Source organism: Harpia harpyja, chromosome 7 (genome assembly GCF_026419915.1).
Source record: "Harpia harpyja isolate bHarHar1 chromosome 7, bHarHar1 primary haplotype, whole genome shotgun sequence".
Lineage (NCBI taxonomy): Eukaryota > Metazoa > Chordata > Aves > Accipitriformes > Accipitridae > Harpia > Harpia harpyja.
Window position 1 is genome coordinate 30,004,647 of NC_068946.1, and position 18,587 is coordinate 30,023,233.

Genomic DNA, 18,587 nt, shown 5'->3' on the forward strand with positions numbered 1-18,587 from the left:
TTAATATATATCTGTGTTTGGTTTAGTTCAATTTTCCCTTTGTTGAGACCTACACAGTTCAAGAAGTGAAAGTACAACCAAGGCTTAAAAGTGGGTTTGATGCCAAAGAAAATACATACCTGGATGCTGCTTCTGCAGAAGGAAATTACCCTTGGAATATAGATGGAGACTTAATGAAAGAAGCATCAGAAGTTCATGTCCGGTAAGGCCAAGTATTACATTTATGGACTGTATATGTGTAACAGATTAGTACTGCAATCTTAAGTGTATTGCATCTCTATGTAACACAGATGACACCAAAATGGGGTGTTGTAAATGCTGTAAGAATAATACTGTTGTGCACTGCACAGACTGGCCCCTTTGCCATTGTTTGGGCCTCTGCCCTGTTGCCTTGTGCCCATCTTTTGAAAGGTTTGTTATGACCCACACGGCCTTTCCTTCCTTCATCAGCTTCCAGCTCCACTTCTTCTTTCCCTTCTGCCCGTTACTTTACTCTTCTGTATCTTAGAGGAGAACAGATGTATATAAAGGTCTGTGACTCCTGGGAGGAGCTCCTTTTGGGATAAGGATTCCTGCTTGGAAAGCAGTGTGTGTAAGGTTAATAAAAACATGTAGTTGTTCAATTGTGGGAACCTTAGTGCTGCTTGAGAATAGTCTCCATGTCTAGGATCTAAGAAAGAGGCTATGAATACATGGGGCAATAGGAGGATTATCAGTGGAATTAAATGGGCGGCAGCTCATTCTTCTGCAGTGCACACAGGATTAGCTGAAGGCACAGAGCTCAGACTAAGTCTGGTATGTAAAATAAAAGGCAGATCATGTTATAGGGTATGTAATATATACTTCTAAAGATGACCTTGTAGGAATTGTCAAAATGTAATTCACCTGATTTTATTCCATATAGCAGTTCATACATATTTGTTCTCCCTCCCCACCCCCAAAAAGTGGCACACCCATTGCAAGAGTTAATGAAATTGATAAAGTTTGACTTCCTCCCTTTGCAGGGTGCATCCTCAACTTATTAATCTCTATGGAGTGAACACTGATGACCTGGAATGTTCCCAAGCAACATGCAATTGCATATAGAAGGGACACATTGCAAGTTCTGTATTAAAGAATCTGTTTCTCACCTCTACGCACAGCCTTCCAAGGTCCCAGTCTTTCACTCACTGAATTCACTTGTTGTAGCAGAAGCTTAACTGGGATGTTTGTAATATTTCTGGTTTTAAATTTTTATCAAGTTGTATATTTTTATCAGGTTGTATTTAACTGTAAAGAAACTGTTAGGCTTAACAGGAAAAAATGAAACCTGATTATACTGATGTCTTAAAAATTTAGAGTTGGAGAAGCATCCATCAGAATAGAAGAAAATATTTTTATTTCTTTAAAATTATTCTAGCTTTCACAATAAATATAGTATGAGTATTTTAAGTCTGCTGCTGCTATCCATGTTGTTAGGTAACTCAGTTCAAATAGAGCTGGTGAGTGGAGGTATGGTACCATCTCATGCTGAAGAATGGTGGCAAAATACAGATTTATTTAATCAAGTACTTCCATTTCTAGTTATCATTTTAATGTTGCCTTAATGTATTTGCTTTCAAATCGTTTTTAGTCAAACAGTAATACAAAAGAATATGCTGATGTCTTATATAGTTTTTCTTTGTTGAAATGTATTTTAAAGCCTACTCTTTGTACAAAATAAATATTTTAAAATATTTTATCTATCCTAGAACCAAAATGATATTCAGCATAGTTCTTGTTGTTGCTGAGAATAAAGTTACGATAAATAAATTAGCGTTGACTTAAATTTTTATAACTCCCTCACAGGGCATAAACATAACTTTTATGAGTGTTCGGGTTTTTTGTAACTTATGAAGTATTTAACACAATTATTTGAGATGACAGCAAATTAAGACTATATTCTTTCTGGGAACTGGCTTTCTCTGAGATGATGAAAAGTAGCAGACCAACAAGTTCGTCCATCTGCAGGACCACAGGGATGATGACTGTTGTCCTGGTCACTTGTCTACGAATCCTTCAGAAGGCAGCTGACAAATAATGGTATGAAAGCTGCATTGTCTCGTGGCTAGAATGAGTTGCTTTAAGTCAATAATGTGAAATCCAGCCCTTTAAGATTTTGTTAAATCAAGGGCCTAAGCCTTTACATGGCATCTATAGCTACTATATTTTGATTTTAAATATTACTTGTGAAAAATTCTTACCTGTGATAAATGCGCAAGACAAAGAAGTACTGCAGCTAAAGTACTGCAGATGATTATTGGTCTCCTAAGCACAAGCTGTTATTATTGGAAATCTCATGCAGTTTCTGTGGACAAACTTGGCCAGTAGTAAAGGCCAAATTCATAGACAATCAAATGCCTACTTCATAGACAATTAATTGTTATAGGAATCTTATAGCTAGTTCTGCTCTTTCTTTGCACTGGAGTTATTGGCTGCAGAGTAGGATCAGAGTCACAGCACCCTTTGGGCTGGACAGGACCCTGGCAGGGCACTAGCCCAACCTCCTGCTCAGATCCTCATCCTGTCCGGCCTTGAAACCTCCAAGGATGGAGACGAGACAACCTCTCTGCACCCCTGTTCTGATGCCTGGCTGTCCTCATGAAGAAAATGTTTTTCTTCATGGCCGGTTGGAACCTCTCATTTCAGATTATACCCATTGTCTGAGTCACAGTGAGTACTCTCCAGTTAAGCTACTATAATTGATACTATATCATCACATCAAATATTTTTAACATGTTAAGACAATTCAAACTAAACTTCCTAAAGTTCTCTAAGAACAAGAGATTCCAGCTACCTTTAGTAGATTTAACAGGTTTTATTACGTAACTGAAAATTAACAAAATAATTGAACTTGCAGAAGAAACAGCATTCATGTGCTTAACTTGTTGGGGTTCTTTTTAATAAAATGAAATTGAGTGATACTTTATAACCTTGCCACCATCAGGACATTGTACATTCATTTTTTGTCAATATCTGATTTATAAAGGGTAATTAAATTTTGCTTCATATCCTAAGAACAGGCAGCCAACTTTTACATGTTAATAATAAAATCTGAATAGGAAGTATACAATTTCCAAGGCAACATTATCACATGTACTGACTTACTTTGAAATAGTTTACATAAGATAAACAAAAAGCTTTAGTTTCACTTCTTTGCATTGTTTGTACTAAAAAGAGTGTTAATGCTTCTTCCAGTATTTGAGGTATATGTTTCACAATATGCTGTAATATCAAACTAATTTTCTGTTCAGAGATATTTTGGTTAAAGTGCAAAAATTCACTAAAGCCATTTGGAAGATAAGCATTTTGTGTATATTTTCATAGACTTGCAAGAAAATATTTCATCCTTCACATACTTTATTTTGATTTTTTTTTTTTTTTAATATATGCACATTCATTTGTCCTTACACTGCAGAAGATTTGAGAGAGAAATTTACTTGAGAGTGATCCATATCTTTGGCATCAAATGAAGCGAAAGGAAATTACAAAATGGTCCCCAATACCTTTAGAATCTGTGGACAACGTGGCTTTTATGGCACCAAACACTCTATTAGCAAAAGTGCTTGTTGAAGGCACTCTGTATTGCTTTTGAGTCTCAGGCTAATTCCCGTATGATGGTGCAGCTTCAAAGTGTATGTACGTATTACATTCATTTCTCCTTGCAGTTCAGAAAGACCTCAAGGGCATGGCAAGAAAGGCCATATTGCATACTGCTGTTGCAATAAATTCAGTTATTGAAGAAATTGTACACTGTCCAGTTGTACTGGAGAGCAAAGTCACATTTTTTTTTTTTCCCCCTGGATTGTACTATTTTGCCAAAGCTAGGTGGCAGTGCAAACTTATCTAGCTGAAGAAACTTCCTGTAGTAGCAGAGCAGTGGTTTGAACCATGTTTCTATTCAGTCATTTGTCTTTCTGCTGAGTGGCTTCTGAGGATGCCTGTTTGGATGGTATTTACCTGACAACTTCACAAGAACCCAAGTTAGCTCTCCAAATGACTCCCTTATTAAGTACTTTCAGGTAGAGGGTGGCACACCTAAAGATAATATTTGGCCCAGTAAGGTTGGCATTTGGAGTCTTTGGGTATGTCTTTCTCTGGTCATCATGTGAAGTTGGTTGGTTTTGGGTTTTTTTTTTCAGGTTGTGGAAGAATGCCAGTACTAAATACTACTATGCTAAGTACTATAGAAAAATCTTAAAATAAATAAAAATAAATACTTGCTTTAAAAAAACCCACATAGAAATACTTCATTGGAAAATTCCACAATATCATGGCAGCAATATCCGAGGAAAGGATGAAACAACTAATTCTCTCATGCTTGCAAATACCATGTTAAAGATGGCTACAAATTATAATCTCCAGTACACTACTCTTTCTACAGCTGAGAGAGGATTCTGTGCTGCAGCTCCAGGCTAGCCCACAGAATTCCCTGCTCTGAATCCACCTTTGACCTTCCTGGTTCTGGCTTGCCTGGGTGTCTAAGTCTCTGCAGTGTTGTGGCTGTGCCTGTGAAGCCAAAGCTTACAAGGTTACCTTCAGAAGCCCAAGAGAGTTTCTGATAGCTGTTTTCTACATCTGTGCGCTGTACTTACGGTCCTTCTATTGGTTTAAGCTAATTTACCCTTGTAAAACTGCCAAAGCAAGATGAGGGAGGATTTCTTCTTAAATGTTTAATCAAAAGATTATTGAAACTTGAAAATGAATAGAATAACTCATGCTAATGTGTTTGAGATCTTATTTTCCAGGATTGGCCAAACATTATTACTTTCTAGAAATTCTTCGTTCTGGTAAGTAATTCTTCTTCTCTTTATCTTTAGTGTTCTTCTGTCTGAAACCAGATATATATATATGGCATTTCAAATACTACTGTGAGACTTCAAAGCAAACTGTTTTACCATTTTCAAATTAGAAAAACAACAGTACTTTTAAGGTATAGTCCTCCATGCAGTTCAAGGAAGTAACGTGTATTTTGTAGGAGCAAGTGAGCTCAAGACCAGTTTTCTTGTTACTGATGCTTCTCCTGTGAATTAACCTGAATCTTAAATTCTTCATTTTAAAATCAAACATTTATTTGCCATCTTAGTCATCTTTGTTCCCACTTGTAAAACTCCAGCTGTCTCTTCTGTTCTTGTCTTGAGGGACTGGTTTGTATTGCCTTTTGAAAAAGCCAATCTGAAATACATAATTTTGGAATCTGTTGTCAGCAAATCTTTGTTATTAAATCTAAACCATAAAAGATGAGCTAAAATAAAATGCATATATATGGTGTTTATGAACGATGGTACTTGCCATTGCTTTGTCATACCAAGTAATCAGGTGTTACTCATCAATCAAAAAAGTAGGTTTGCTTTTTCTTTTACTCTTTGGAAGGCTAATACTCTCCTGCAAGGAGTAAGGACATGTGGGCTTGTGAACTGTAACAGTCCACAGAATCCAGTATTTCTTAAAAAGTGAAATGGTTATAAAACTTTCCTGTTGAATTTGTTTCATTTCTACACTTCCCTGGGAAAAACAATGGATAGAGAAAGTCTGCATGTACATAAAGAAGTTAACAATCTCTTAATCGCTTGTCAGAGAAGTTGCATCCTTCATAGTTTTCTTTTTTGCTTATGCACAGGGTTTTTTTGCATTTATGTTGCAGTTTAAAATGTTAAACATTTTATTCTGGCATGAAACTATGTTGTAGACTATTAGTCAACATGTGTCAAGTGACATTAAATGTGGGGCACCATCGCACAAAAATGATCCATTTGATATCATTAAATTATACAAACCATTTGCAAACATGAGATGCCATATAAAACATGGGAAGGGGTTTGTGGTGTTGAATAACAGATGTAGAATACGCAGAAGATAAAATGAAGGAAAATGGAGAAGTATTTTGAAAAAAACACAAGTTACAGGAGGAATTATGTTTCTTTAGAAAAGACAGATTGTAATAAAATATTAATTATCCTTAACGTAACTATCTGCATTAACAGATCCAAAGATCTACCAACAGTGTGAATTCCTGACTTGAGAACGACTGAGAAATACTGAAAACCTACCTTCCATAGTACAAATGAAAGAAGCAAAAACAAGGAAACACCAACGATTAAGCCTATTCCAATAATTAGCACAGTAACACGGTATTTTGGCTTCTGGTGGTGCACTCCTTCCAAATAGACCTGGAAAGCAGAAAATAAGTTTAGTGCTAACTGATTAATTTTTTTTCCCTAAATGACACTAAAACAAACTAGGAAAATTAAATACGTTCTTAAGTAATAAACACTGTATTCATTGCCTGTCTGTAGATAAGTATAGAATTCCACAATTTTAATTGCTCTTGGTTTTTTTTCTAATTAATGAATACATGATAAACTCCTTAAAGAGAATTCTTACATATGCAACTTGCTTGTCCTTGTGTAGTTCAATAACTTTTGGATTTTTTTCTGGTGAGGCTGTTGCTCTTACTTCAAACTTCAATGCTGATGCATCATCCTGATGAAAAAAAAATCCTATCTTTTAAAAAATAACTTCAACACATTAATTCCCACCCAGCAAAAATGGTAACACAGCTGCTCACAGAAACAGAATCTCACACAAACACACAATGGTGCCTTTTTCTGATCACAAAACAAATTAGTACCAGGCGCTGGAATGAAGCCCAGTTGGATTTTACTTAAGTCCACATGCATGCTGCTTTTCTTAGAAAAGTACAATTATGAGTTGAAATGAAATCCCAATCCTACATAACCCAGCCAGAATAGGCAAAGCAATACATACTATAAAATAAAGCGATAAGCTAAAATACATGTTTCAGTGGTTTTCACTTTTTGTGTATCACCTTGAGACTTAGCACTGAAAACATAAAATAGGTTAACACCAAAAAGATTTGGATTTAATCATACTATTTGCAAAAATAATTAATACCTAGGATTTATATGCAAAGAATACTGCAAATATGCCTTGAAATATTTCCCCTCAAGTATGAAAAATTCATGTGTTACCATTTCTAAAAGTGAAGGAGTAGCCTCCAGATGCAACTGAACAGTTGCTTCTTTTCCACTTTCCATGTTTCCAAGCTTGCAATATATTTGTAAGCAAAGGCTGTCATTTTTCATGCAGTACTGTAGAAGGGAGGGAAATATTAAAACTTAAGTTTAGCAATTTTATCATCTTAGTATTTAAGACAAAGATCCATGTTTGTTCTTGAAATGTCAGGGTGTAACTCTAGGTTGTCATCCATCACTGTCAGTCCATAGGTGCTTAAGGAACAGCACAAGGGACCAACCTAATTGTTATAGAACACAACAGGTAATTTTTCTTAAAAATTCAAATTTTTTTTAGACTGAAAAATAACAATTGTCATAATTTGGTTATATGGGGTTTTTTATACTGTTATTTCAAATTAGCTTTTATCAAGAATGATAGATGACAATGACTATATGATATCCAGTATAAACAGTGTAACTGATTGATCCTTGTACTTGTACACTGGCAGCTAGTACCATTTCACTCAGCTTTGGAGAAGACAAAAAAGTAAGCCTGTACATGATTATATTCTGTCCAAGATTGCAATGTCCAAGTTCTGATTTGATATTTTAGTGCAGGCTGTCTCTCAGTCTTTGGTTGGTGTTCCTTGTAACATGCTTATCTGAAGTCCCAAATTAACATTTTTAAAAATGTCCATCTTCTTTTAAGATGAAAGCATTAAACAAAATTGTACCTTATCAAACACAAGTTGCAGGACATAGATTTCTATGAGAACAAACCCTCAAAAATGTAACGCTAGAATAGCAATTCTGGTTTGGTCTACATAGTCAAGTATCTGATCTCCAGCAGGGTCCATAAGCAGGTACAGAGGGACGAGCTTGAACAGGCCAGACATGTATTGTATTCTTCCAGCCTCCCAAATATTTTTAATGAGAACGGCCCGAGCCAAAAATTATTTCTATATATTTTGTAATTCTTAATGACTTTCAGTCCCATTAACTTGTATAGTCTCCCTTGGAATTCACTTATTTTTGGCATTCATAACACCCTTCAGTAAAAAGTTCCACCATGAGTACTACTTCTGTTTTTTTTTTAACCTGGCTCCTATTAGTTAGGTTTGATGGCACTTTTTTGATGTGGAAAAGGCAATGAATATTTCAGCTGCATACTTCATGTAATTAAAATTAAGCCTGTTTTTCCCACATGCATCACTTTTAATTTGTTACTGAATTTCATCTGCCATTCTGTTTGCCCACTCATTCAGTTACATAACCCTTTGGCAGTTCTTTGTAGGTGACTGTCATCCACACTGACTTCAGTGACGTGTCATTAATCAACTTTCTCATCTCAGTTCTCACTTCTTTCACTAAAGTCACTTATGACTACGCTGAACTTATCACAGGTCCTACCACAAATCTTTGGAAGACTGCTCTGGTGACCACATTATATAAGATACACCATTGTCTTAAGGCTCATTCATACAGTCATTTATTTTGCACTGATGCGAAAAGACAGACCTTACCATTTGTCTCTTAGCAGGCTTTGAAAAGAAAGTGACAACATCCTTTAATATGTTTTCATTTTTTTCTGCTGGACTACAGTTTCTGGGATATTTGTTATAGAAGCACTGTCCAACTGTTGTCTGGAAATAAAAATAACATCATCACTGTTAGAATTTAAACATCAGATAATAATCAGAATACAGATTTCTGAAAGGCAAGAAGCTCAAAAGGAATGTAGATTTTACTTTCAGAATTCTAAAACACGGGGCTGAAGAACTTTCTTGTTCACTCTGCTTCACCATAGCTAACAAATTCAACGCATACTTAGTACCTAGTTCTGCTATGCTCTGCTTCTCTTTTTTGTAGAATTCATATAGTTAATAAAACTATATTAAGTAACCTATGCTTACCTTGATATCCAATGTGTTGAATAATTTGAAGTCATTGGGTGGAAAAGCATTAGGTATCATTATCTCTAAGTTTGTATTTGGAGCCATGTTTGGTCCTGCACTGATAACCTTGTGGGGAAGAATGTTATACATTTAAAGCTTTATTTCATGGTAGCTATTCAAGTAACAAAAATACATATATAAATACATAAAACTTCACAGAATGGGGTAGCACCTGCATTGTCACGCTGTCATGAAAGTGCATTCTGCTAGGACTTGTAACATTTTGCTTAATTCATTCTGTAGGATTACTGAACCCTTCACTTCTCTGAAGCCAATGAGTAAGTAGTGCTAATCAGCAATGACTACCCTGAGGTCATACAGACTGCCTTCTGGGAGAACATGTAAAAGGAACTAGGAGAGATTAATGTCTAACTCCTGCTTTTAATCCATTGGAGACAAATCTGATACCTATAGATCCTCTTATAAGGAGCTCCTAGTTCCTTTTGCTTACCGTAAGATAATTCCTTTTAAAGTGTTAATGGAAGAAGTGGCAAGTCAGAACTGCTCTACCACTTTCAGTCCTGCTTGTGCTAAGTATTTTTTCTCTGACCGTTCAGTGGAAGACTGTCCAGGCCGAAGAAAGTGTTCAAAGAGGGATTAACAGCTACTTCCCATCACCAATGCACTAAAGTTGCTCACCGTGCCCTTGTACTCTTAAAAGAGTTCCCTCAGTGACTGTGCAGACTGTCATTAGATACACTGGAAATCTAAGCATTAACCTTCAAAACAGGGACAATAGGGTTTACAAAAGAAAAACTCTTACATGGAAAGTGAAGTTGATATTCTCCTTCATACATGTAACTGGTGAATCTTTCTCATTTGTTCCATAAACAAACGAAGCTGGTGATACAAATCTGCAATGGTTTAAAAGTTGTTAATTAATAGAATTGCTATATATTGTTAGCATAACTTTCTGCTCCATGCTGTTTCCAGTAAGATCGGTTCTAAGAAAATACCTGAGTTTGCATTTAAATAAATCTAGGAATACTGAGAAGTCCTCTACCTTTGTACTCTTCCCTTTTAAAAAGGCAGATGAATCAGAAGAAGTCATAAATCCTCACCCAAAACTGTGCTCCATGAATGCCCCACAACGAACCCAGAATGTGGTCCGTGTCAAGCAAGGAATATGAGGATTTGCTGTGCTCTTATTAAATACCTCTTTCTATTAAAAATATTCCACTTCTTAAAAAATATTTGTTAAGAGAGAAGTTCAAAGTACCATAGATATCATTGGTCTCATCTCACAGTAGTGGAAACAAAATCTTAGAAGTGTATGGGTATGGGTCAGACCCCAGGATAGCTGTGCCATCTCATTCCCAGGATTTTTCAGCTACATCAATGCTTCTGCTTAAAAGTTTTGGGAATTTAGAATAGTAACAAGACAACAGTTCTATGGATGTGCAGGTATAGCAATAGATGACTTACCCATGAGCATTTAACTCGATCTCATATTTTAGAGGTACAGCTAAAGTTAGCGTGTTATCCAGCAACATGTTCCCATCTTCATTTTTACTATAAAAACGCAATGAGAGAAAAAATGAGTATTGAATGCATTATCCTATGCTACGCATCATTTCTATAAACAAATATTAAACAGACCTTTCTGCTTATTAAAACAAAAATTTTTTTGGTAACATGTCAGGCAGTAAAAAAAAAACAAAACCAGAACATTTTATACAGGCGGAAACCTGCTCATTATTTAAATATCTATTATCTGGGTTTTTTTGTAATTTCCCTTTCTCTACAGATTTACAACCCATGTGCTTTCTTGCAGTTGTGCTTTGCTAAGTCTTTCCAGTGTTCCCTATTCTATTTTCCAAAGGCAGTAATATCTTTCACTGAGCAATTTTTATTAGACTTTACCAGGTAGCATTAATGATGATGTTGAGGTCATCTTCTGCTCTGGTAAATGAGCTTGCATCCAAGAGGAAACTAAAATCCAGCTGTAGAACAAACAAAATTTCCTTTATATCAAATGATAGTGTGTCTTAACACAGTTTAAATAAAAATATTTTATTAAACTCATTTAGAATTTTCTGCTCTAAAAAAATTCAGAACTGAGAAAATACTTGCTTTTTGTGTCTTACACTCCCTTTCTATCAGCCTAACACATTTGTTCATAGCCTTAGTCAGCTCACTTGTCCAGGAAGCCAAGCACCACCAGCTGATGCATAATACAAACAATGTTGTCCCTTAATGGATTATTCCAGAGAGTGTTTAAGCATCTAACATTAAAAGTAGCAGAGAGATTCAGATACCAACATGATAAAAGATGTTAGTTGGGAATAAAGGAGAGATTCTGAAAAACAAGTCTTTCTTCCCCCTGAAAATCCTCATAATATATTTAGGGTGTTTTTAAAGCCAGGAACTTCATACATAGCTTACCTTTGATTTTTGATCCACATATAAATAACCAACGCTGCACTCAAGTTTCATGGCATGAATTTCTTTATCTAATACTTCACAATATATCTGTTTTTCTTCCTAAAATAAAGGACAAATTATTGATCATTAACATAAAACTGCTTTTTTCAGACATTTAAAATTACATGCACACACTGAAATTGAGTGGTTTATATTTCCCTGAACTAGGTGTTTGTTATTTCACTGATGCAAATATACAGAACATTCCTATTATTCATGACTACTTTAACATATCCTTATATTGATTACTGTAACCTGTTACTTCATCTTCTGCTTGCTAATAGTGAAGCTAAGGTGTATGCATCAGACCCAGCCCCACTCAAGTTTAAAGCCAACCTCTGAAAGGTGTCAGGAGGATTCTACCAGAGAGCAGTTATTTTAAAAAGGCAGAAAGAGACAACAACTAGACTTGTGACTTCCTCATCAGACCATGTATCTGTGAAAAAGAGCAGATTCAATGAGATCTTTATGATCACTGAAAACATGATCATCAGACAAAAAGTAGCAGTAACACCCTGAAATACTTTTTTTTGTTGTTGTTGTTACCATCACATCCTGTTGTTGAAATGATTTAAGTCACCTGTATTGATTAAATTGCACGTAGTTGAGGTAGCTAGAAGTCTGAGAACTTAAAAACTGGAGTTTTGTCAGCTTTTTTGGGGGGGGGCTGTATGTTGTCAGTATCTAAAGAAACTCAACAATCCATTAACATAATTTGAAAAATGTCTGGTTGAAAAAGAAAAATATCAAAGGATTACTGTTTGACAGATTTTTTTTTTTGTTCTTACCAATTCTAAAACTCGGACGAAATAAAGACCTCTAGGGATTTGAATGTGGAGGACAGTTTCATATGCATCATCTCCAACATTAAGCAGAGAAATGTTCAACAATAAAGTCTTCATACTTCCAACAGCGAGATATGTTTTCTTATCGTGAGGCCTATAAAAATAATTATCATAATAATAAGTGCAAAGTAATTCCATATACAGCTTGTATGCAAAAATTTTCCTCCACTGCTCTTTTAGTTAATTTCATGCAGTTCTGACAAAGCTCAGCTGGAGATCATTAGGAAAGTTTTTACTCAGTTCTGTAACTGAAGGTACTACACCAGTTATATGATGGTCCACTCCAGTATTGTACTTTTTAAGGCCTGAGGTTATTAATGCGAGAGCAAGAAAACTGTTATCAGACCAGTCATGCTTCTGGCTTTTACAAGGTAGGTCCTTTCCTTTACAGATGAGAATAGCAATGTGCTACTCCTACAGTATTTTCAGACACTATTTCAAAATTCACTCTTTGTACTCAAAGTATAGGACTGAGTTAATATGAAACAGGTCACAAAGAGGGCAAGTGAACATGCCTATCTTATGATCTATGTAATGTTCTATAATCATGTGACAAGTACAGGCACCCTATGGGGGGGCTAAAAGTAAACTTCAGCTTGACATTAAAGTTTAATTAAGACTTGTAGAAAGGCTGCCTAGAAACAGACATTTATCAGATATTCTGGCTTGAAACCAAAGCATTAGTCACCGAACACCTTTGGGAAAGAAGCTGGCACTTAGAAAAGCAACAGAAGGTAAAAGCACTGCAAAAGCAGATAGGTTCCAAGACAAAAGCGAATTAAAGAAAAACACAATGTTAACATTTCAGCAGCTTGATTAAGTTTACATTAAATTTTAAAGTTGTTTTACTAGTTATATGCTTACCTTTCAGTCCTCTTACATGCATTACAGCCAAGCTCATTAACAAGATGCTGTCACAAAGATGCCTCCCAGCTTAACACACAAGTACACAAAAGCACCAGGTGCACATCTGGGACTACAACAAAGCTGAACTAGAGCTTTTCCCTGGTAATCATATTTCATTCTTCATTAAAAAATGCACAATGTGGACTAGAAATTTACAGAGCAGGCCAAAATCTAAGCAATTTAAACAAAACATGATAGTGTATGCATGAAGACTCATAACTCAGTAAGTAAAGCATTACATTGACACCCCTATTTGATTTCATTCTTTTAAGACTAAAAGTGTTTGCTTTGCTGTTCAAGGATAATGAATGCATTCTGTCTAGACAAAATAAATTAACACTTCACAGCTAACTAGTTTTTAATCGAGATTCTAGGGGCACAATGTAATTTAAGGTGATACTTCACACTTTATCAAGATATTTAGCCTATTTATTTACACTGAAAATCTGCTACTGGTACCTAATGCCAAGCAGGTATGTTGTAATCTGTTTTCCTTTCTTAGAGCTTTGAAGTACTTACAAAACTGCATTGCTAATGTCACAAATGGAAATGCTGCACAATCTTTCCTTCTGAAAAGTTTATGATCGTTCAAATAAAATAACCTTCAAGCCTAAGAAAATGAAAGGGCTTAAGACTCATGCTACAGGCCACCTGTTAAAGTAGGCAGAAAGATAATAATCTTATTCTGAAATCTGTGAAGATGAAAAAGCTTGTGCTCAGGATCACACAGGTGTGATTAATCAGCATTATATGACTGTCATGATCTTTCGGTGTCATTTTAGGTTGTTCAACCTAGTATCTCCATTGAAGTAGGATCAACTTTAAAAGTGATAAATTACACAAGAAAATTCAGGTCACACACAAAATACCTAGCTAGCTGAGATTCACAACAAGTACAATTTCTCTTTTTGCGCACCAGGAACCCGTGTTTCTTGCTTTGAAGTATAATATTCAATAAAGAACAAGGGGTTGATGATAAAATATAACTTAAAATCAAATCATTAAAATCCATTCTGAATAGAAATGATGCTACATGGCTTAAAACTTTCCAAAGATGATGCTAAATAGAAGTATATCTCACAAAGTATTGCTTGGTGTAATACAGATTCCGCAAGACAATAATAATTGTATTTAAATAGTTTGAAAGTGTGTTAATTATCTTGCATAACAGGATACCTGATTGGAAGGAATGGGAAAAACTGAAACATACTAAAGGGTATATAAAAAAAATTAGGGAAGTAAATGAAAAAAAAAATTAAAAAAATCACAAAACAAAATTAATTTTGGAAAAAGCAAGCTAATTCATGTAGGGAAAAAAGTCTAAAACTCACATAATATTCAACCATCTGGTGTCTCAATCAGCAGTAAAAAACTGAAGATGTAATATTCTTAAGTAAATGAGGAAAAAGAGCTACTTCACTATTTTATAATTGAAATAATAAATATAACAATGTCTTAGTACAAAACTGAAGTATCTTCTTTGTACAGTGCAAGTACAGTATCTTCATAAGAGCAGCAGAAATAATTGATAGTTTGTCAATTTAACAGTAGTTATGTCTACATATTGAGTACGTATTGTGCACTGTATCTTAGCCTAGTTATATATGAAGTGTAGTATACAAGTTTACCTTTTTGTGAAGAAGATGTATTTTATGAGCTGTAAAGTCTTCTAATTATGCAAGAACAATTCTTCAATTATAGATATCCCTGTTACATTTCCTGGAAAATTTATGATTTAAAAATATTCTTCAACTAAACACAGCTTTACTACTCATATTTTCTCAGGGAGTCCATAGTCTACTTTTGCAAATTAATGTTCTTTACATACAAAAGATTAAGGAATAATTTCGATAAAAACTTATTAAAGCAAATAAGAAAACTGAAAGCCACATTATACTTACTTTGGAAAAGCAACTTTTCCAGAAACGCTCAAGTCAGCAGAACAATTTTCTTGGGAGCAAAATCTTGCAAAAACAAACTATAAAAGACAAATAAAATAAAAGCACTTTAGTGTATTATGCATCTTATAGTGAGTAAAAGTATTTCCAAAGAAAGAAACTTATCACCTTGTTACCAAGTATCTGCAACCGGCTAAGAGCTCTTGCTCCCAAAAGCAAGTCAATCAGGCTATGATTTGCCTTTTTCCAAACACATTCTGCATGTCCAGAATAGTAACAGAGAGGCTTTCCAGACTCAGCCTCTTGCAGTTAAACCAGTGGGTGTACGTTCAGCTGATTTTTTTAAAAGTAGTACATAAAAAGGGCAGAGGGTTTTAGAGGATCCAGAACTAAGGTCTTGCAGTCTCTCCTATGATACAGCACATTAACTTTCGCAAGAGGGTTTCATCACAAAAACTTTACTTACCATACTGTTAGTAAGGTTTGATGAGACTAGAGACACCATGAGTTGCATGTGTCCATGCCTTGGTTATCAGTATGCTAGAGAGCACATTTATGTCACTATGTTCAACAGCACCCTCTTTCTCTCTAACTCTGTGGTTTCTAAAACAAAATTTTGTTTTAAAGGTGAAAAGAAAAGCATGCCATTTAAAAGGAGCTTTTATATATCTCAGAGTTCTGATAGTCAGCTCTATCTGAATTACATGAAGCTTACTGTTTGTGAAAAGTCATAGTACGTTTACGACCATTTGGTAGTTAAAAATTCAGAGCATCCTGACTTTTGCTTAAGTCAGAGTCTGTTAACTCTTACTAAGTTTTTTTGGGAAAAAAAGTTAATTTCATACTCATTTAAGGATACAGAATACACTCTTTTTTTCCCCACAGACTTTGTGTTTGAGAACCTGCAATACCTTCACAGAACTAATATTTCAGCAACATGGATGAAACACTTCAAGATTAATACCAACACAATACTGTGTATTTAACACAGACTTAATTTTAAAGAACAATTTTATACTGGAAAGTGACTCATCCTGTGTAGTTGAAAAAGAATGAATATTTCAAAGAGGAGTTTCATACCTGTGTGTTCTGAGGTATATATTATATGTTCTTGCAAGTTCTCTGCACGTACCTCTTTTTTTTTAAAATCATAACACAAATTGTATACCAGTTCTGCAAAGATTTTTATTTTTTTTTTAGCGAAAAATTAGGCATTTTTTATAATGCTGTTTTATTAAGATCAAGGCACTATGTGCTGGTCTGAAAAATGCATTCCTTCACATGCTATGGATGTGTGAAGCTTTTTTTAAGTTAAGATTAAAACGTGAATATTTACTTACTGCATTTGAAAAAAGAGAACTCCTACACTAACCTTGCTTTTTATAATATCTTTTTCTTTCCTCTGCTGAAGAACGGGTTGAAGTGGTGAAAATTCTTGAGCATTTCTTTTCTGTAGAATATGATGCCCCAGATGATAACTTGCTTCAACGTGTACAGGAGTCAAGATATCCCTTACATCTTTCTATGAAAATTGGAAACCTAATGAGTTAATCATATAAGACAAGACATGTATGCTTATGTTTTAAAGATTATAAGGTTCCCTAGAATTAATTTAAAGAGGAACACTTATTTTTTACATGTAAAATAATTTAATATACCATAGGGCTCATATACTTTTCCAGACATCTTTGTCACTGAAAGAGGTAATCAGAAATGCAGAAAAGCATAATACATTCAATGACAGCATCAGGCATTTCAGCATGGAAGATTCTTTTATTAAAAGAAGTCTTATTGAATAGTGAACCTATTTCTGTCAATAATACTACCTTACACACCTATGAAATGCTGTACTGCCCAAATAGAAAAATAGGCAAAAGTTGGCTAAAATGGAGAAAGTTAAGCGGTGGGATAATGCCAGACAAAACCTATGGATATTTCTGTATGAAATCAAACGGAGCTCTCCCACAGTACCACTAAATCGGGTCATGACTGCATTTTATTTTTCTGCCTCTTTATTTCCTGTTCTGTAAGAAAAAGATTAAACTCCTCAATAAACGACCATTTTCCACATGAAACCTTGACTGTGTAGAAATGTTGCAGATCAGAGCCCAAACTACCTACTTGTGAAAACCAAACAGCTTGAAGCACCGAGTACTAACAATAGCAAACCTGATTAAATTATTCCCTAAGTGTAGGAGATAGACAGACGCTGATTGTCCCTCCACATGGCCACTACTTTAATTCTTATCTGCAAGCTTCCTTTGGCCAAATCACATATTATCTAATCCATAATAATTTTCCACAAGGTCTTCTCTGCATCTGCTTTATATTACTTCCATTATACTAATTAGCTATTAATTAGTCTTTACTCAAAATACATAAAAACATACATCGTCTCTTGCAAGGACTGTACTTGACAGACATTCACACTTACTTAACTTTAGGAGCTTCATACAAGTACAGAAACCTCAGTGGGTGGAAGGAGATGCTTGTAATGTTATTAATTAAGAATTTAAAAGAAAATTGAATTATGTGGAGGAAAAAGTACTAATGATAGACTATAGGAAGTGATAAGCCAAATCATATCCTTCCTCCTACACAAATACCCGCTGATGCTGGTTCAGCAACCTGTACAAGGTCAGCTGTCAGTCAGATCTCTCTTAGCTTACAAAACTCTTATAAGTAAGTGGCAATTTGCCACTGCTCCTGTAAGTAACATTCACTTAGGTGCAACTATGAGTTGAGATGCATCTGGGCAATTTTCCAGTAGATAACATAAGCTTTCCTTTCTGCCCCAAAGGTTTATCACGAAGATTTGGCTTCTAATGGTGTCATAAACAAAAAATAAGTAAAAGGAAGGAAGAAGAAAATAACATGGAAGACTTTTTCCCTGCAGGGTTTTTTGTAGCTGTAGAAAATTAAGTAAGTCTATTTCCCAGCCTCGGTGCAGGATCAGCTGCACCAGTCATCCTAATAGATGTTTGTTTCAAAAGGTCACACAATTGCTACCTTGAGGATTTTAAAGAAAAGGCTAGGCAAACTATTCCATTATTTTATTACCCTTGTTTCCCCTTACATCTAAATACTTCCTGTCCTTAGTATTTCTTTAAAGAATTCTTTTCCCCCTTAGATAAGGTTTTACAGGAGATAAGTCTATTTTTCCGAGTTTAATAAAACATAGTTCCTCTACATCCGCTAGTTTTTATTGTTTGATTGTGATTTAGGACTTCAAGTTCTTCCCATTTATTCTCCAAAATTTTTGTTGGAATAGGCAAGCTTCTGTTTGATATACTGAATCACCCTTATTCTTCCTTGTCCAGTGAATGGCCTTAAAAATATTACATCCTTGTCCTGATTGCAGTTGTTTTTACTTTGAAGACAGGTCCCTCATTCATCCTCCAGAGGGATACATCAAGGATGAATACAAGAGTTTATTTGCTCCAGGGCAACAGTGACTTTGAGACTCCTATTGCCGTTAGGGTCTTGCTGACTAGATTCTTACTAACTTATTTCCAAGTCAGTACCATCCTCTGTTTCAAAGGATGGTTGCTGTTGGTTCAAACT

General features: G+C 35.1%; 2 protein-coding genes across 3 annotated transcripts in view; one reads left to right on the plus strand and one right to left on the minus strand.

Annotated features, from left to right (window-relative positions):
• The window catches only part of CERKL (ceramide kinase like), a 61,180-nt gene extending 59,465 nt beyond the window's left edge, over positions 1-1,715 (plus strand). For both annotated transcript variants that reach the window (XM_052791438.1, XM_052791439.1), the window contains 2 exons: positions 27-202; positions 1,005-1,715. In XM_052791438.1, the coding sequence (XP_052647398.1) occupies positions 27-202; positions 1,005-1,086 (258 nt within the window). In that variant the 3' untranslated portion in view covers positions 1,087-1,715. The remainder of the gene's footprint in view (positions 1-26; positions 203-1,004) is intronic.
• Positions 1,716-2,925: 1,210 nt separating this feature from the next.
• ITGA4 (integrin subunit alpha 4) overlaps positions 2,926-18,587 on the minus strand; it is a 40,269-nt gene continuing 24,607 nt past the window's right edge. The window contains 13 exon segments of the mRNA XM_052791437.1: positions 2,926-5,193; positions 6,069-6,188; positions 6,403-6,501; positions 7,011-7,130; positions 8,519-8,638; positions 8,909-9,016; positions 9,714-9,804; positions 10,376-10,462; positions 10,814-10,893; positions 11,336-11,434; positions 12,163-12,313; positions 15,027-15,103; positions 16,396-16,545. Coding sequence (XP_052647397.1) covers positions 5,101-5,193; positions 6,069-6,188; positions 6,403-6,501; positions 7,011-7,130; positions 8,519-8,638; positions 8,909-9,016; positions 9,714-9,804; positions 10,376-10,462; positions 10,814-10,893; positions 11,336-11,434; positions 12,163-12,313; positions 15,027-15,103; positions 16,396-16,545 — 1,395 coding nt within the window. The 3' untranslated portion in view covers positions 2,926-5,100.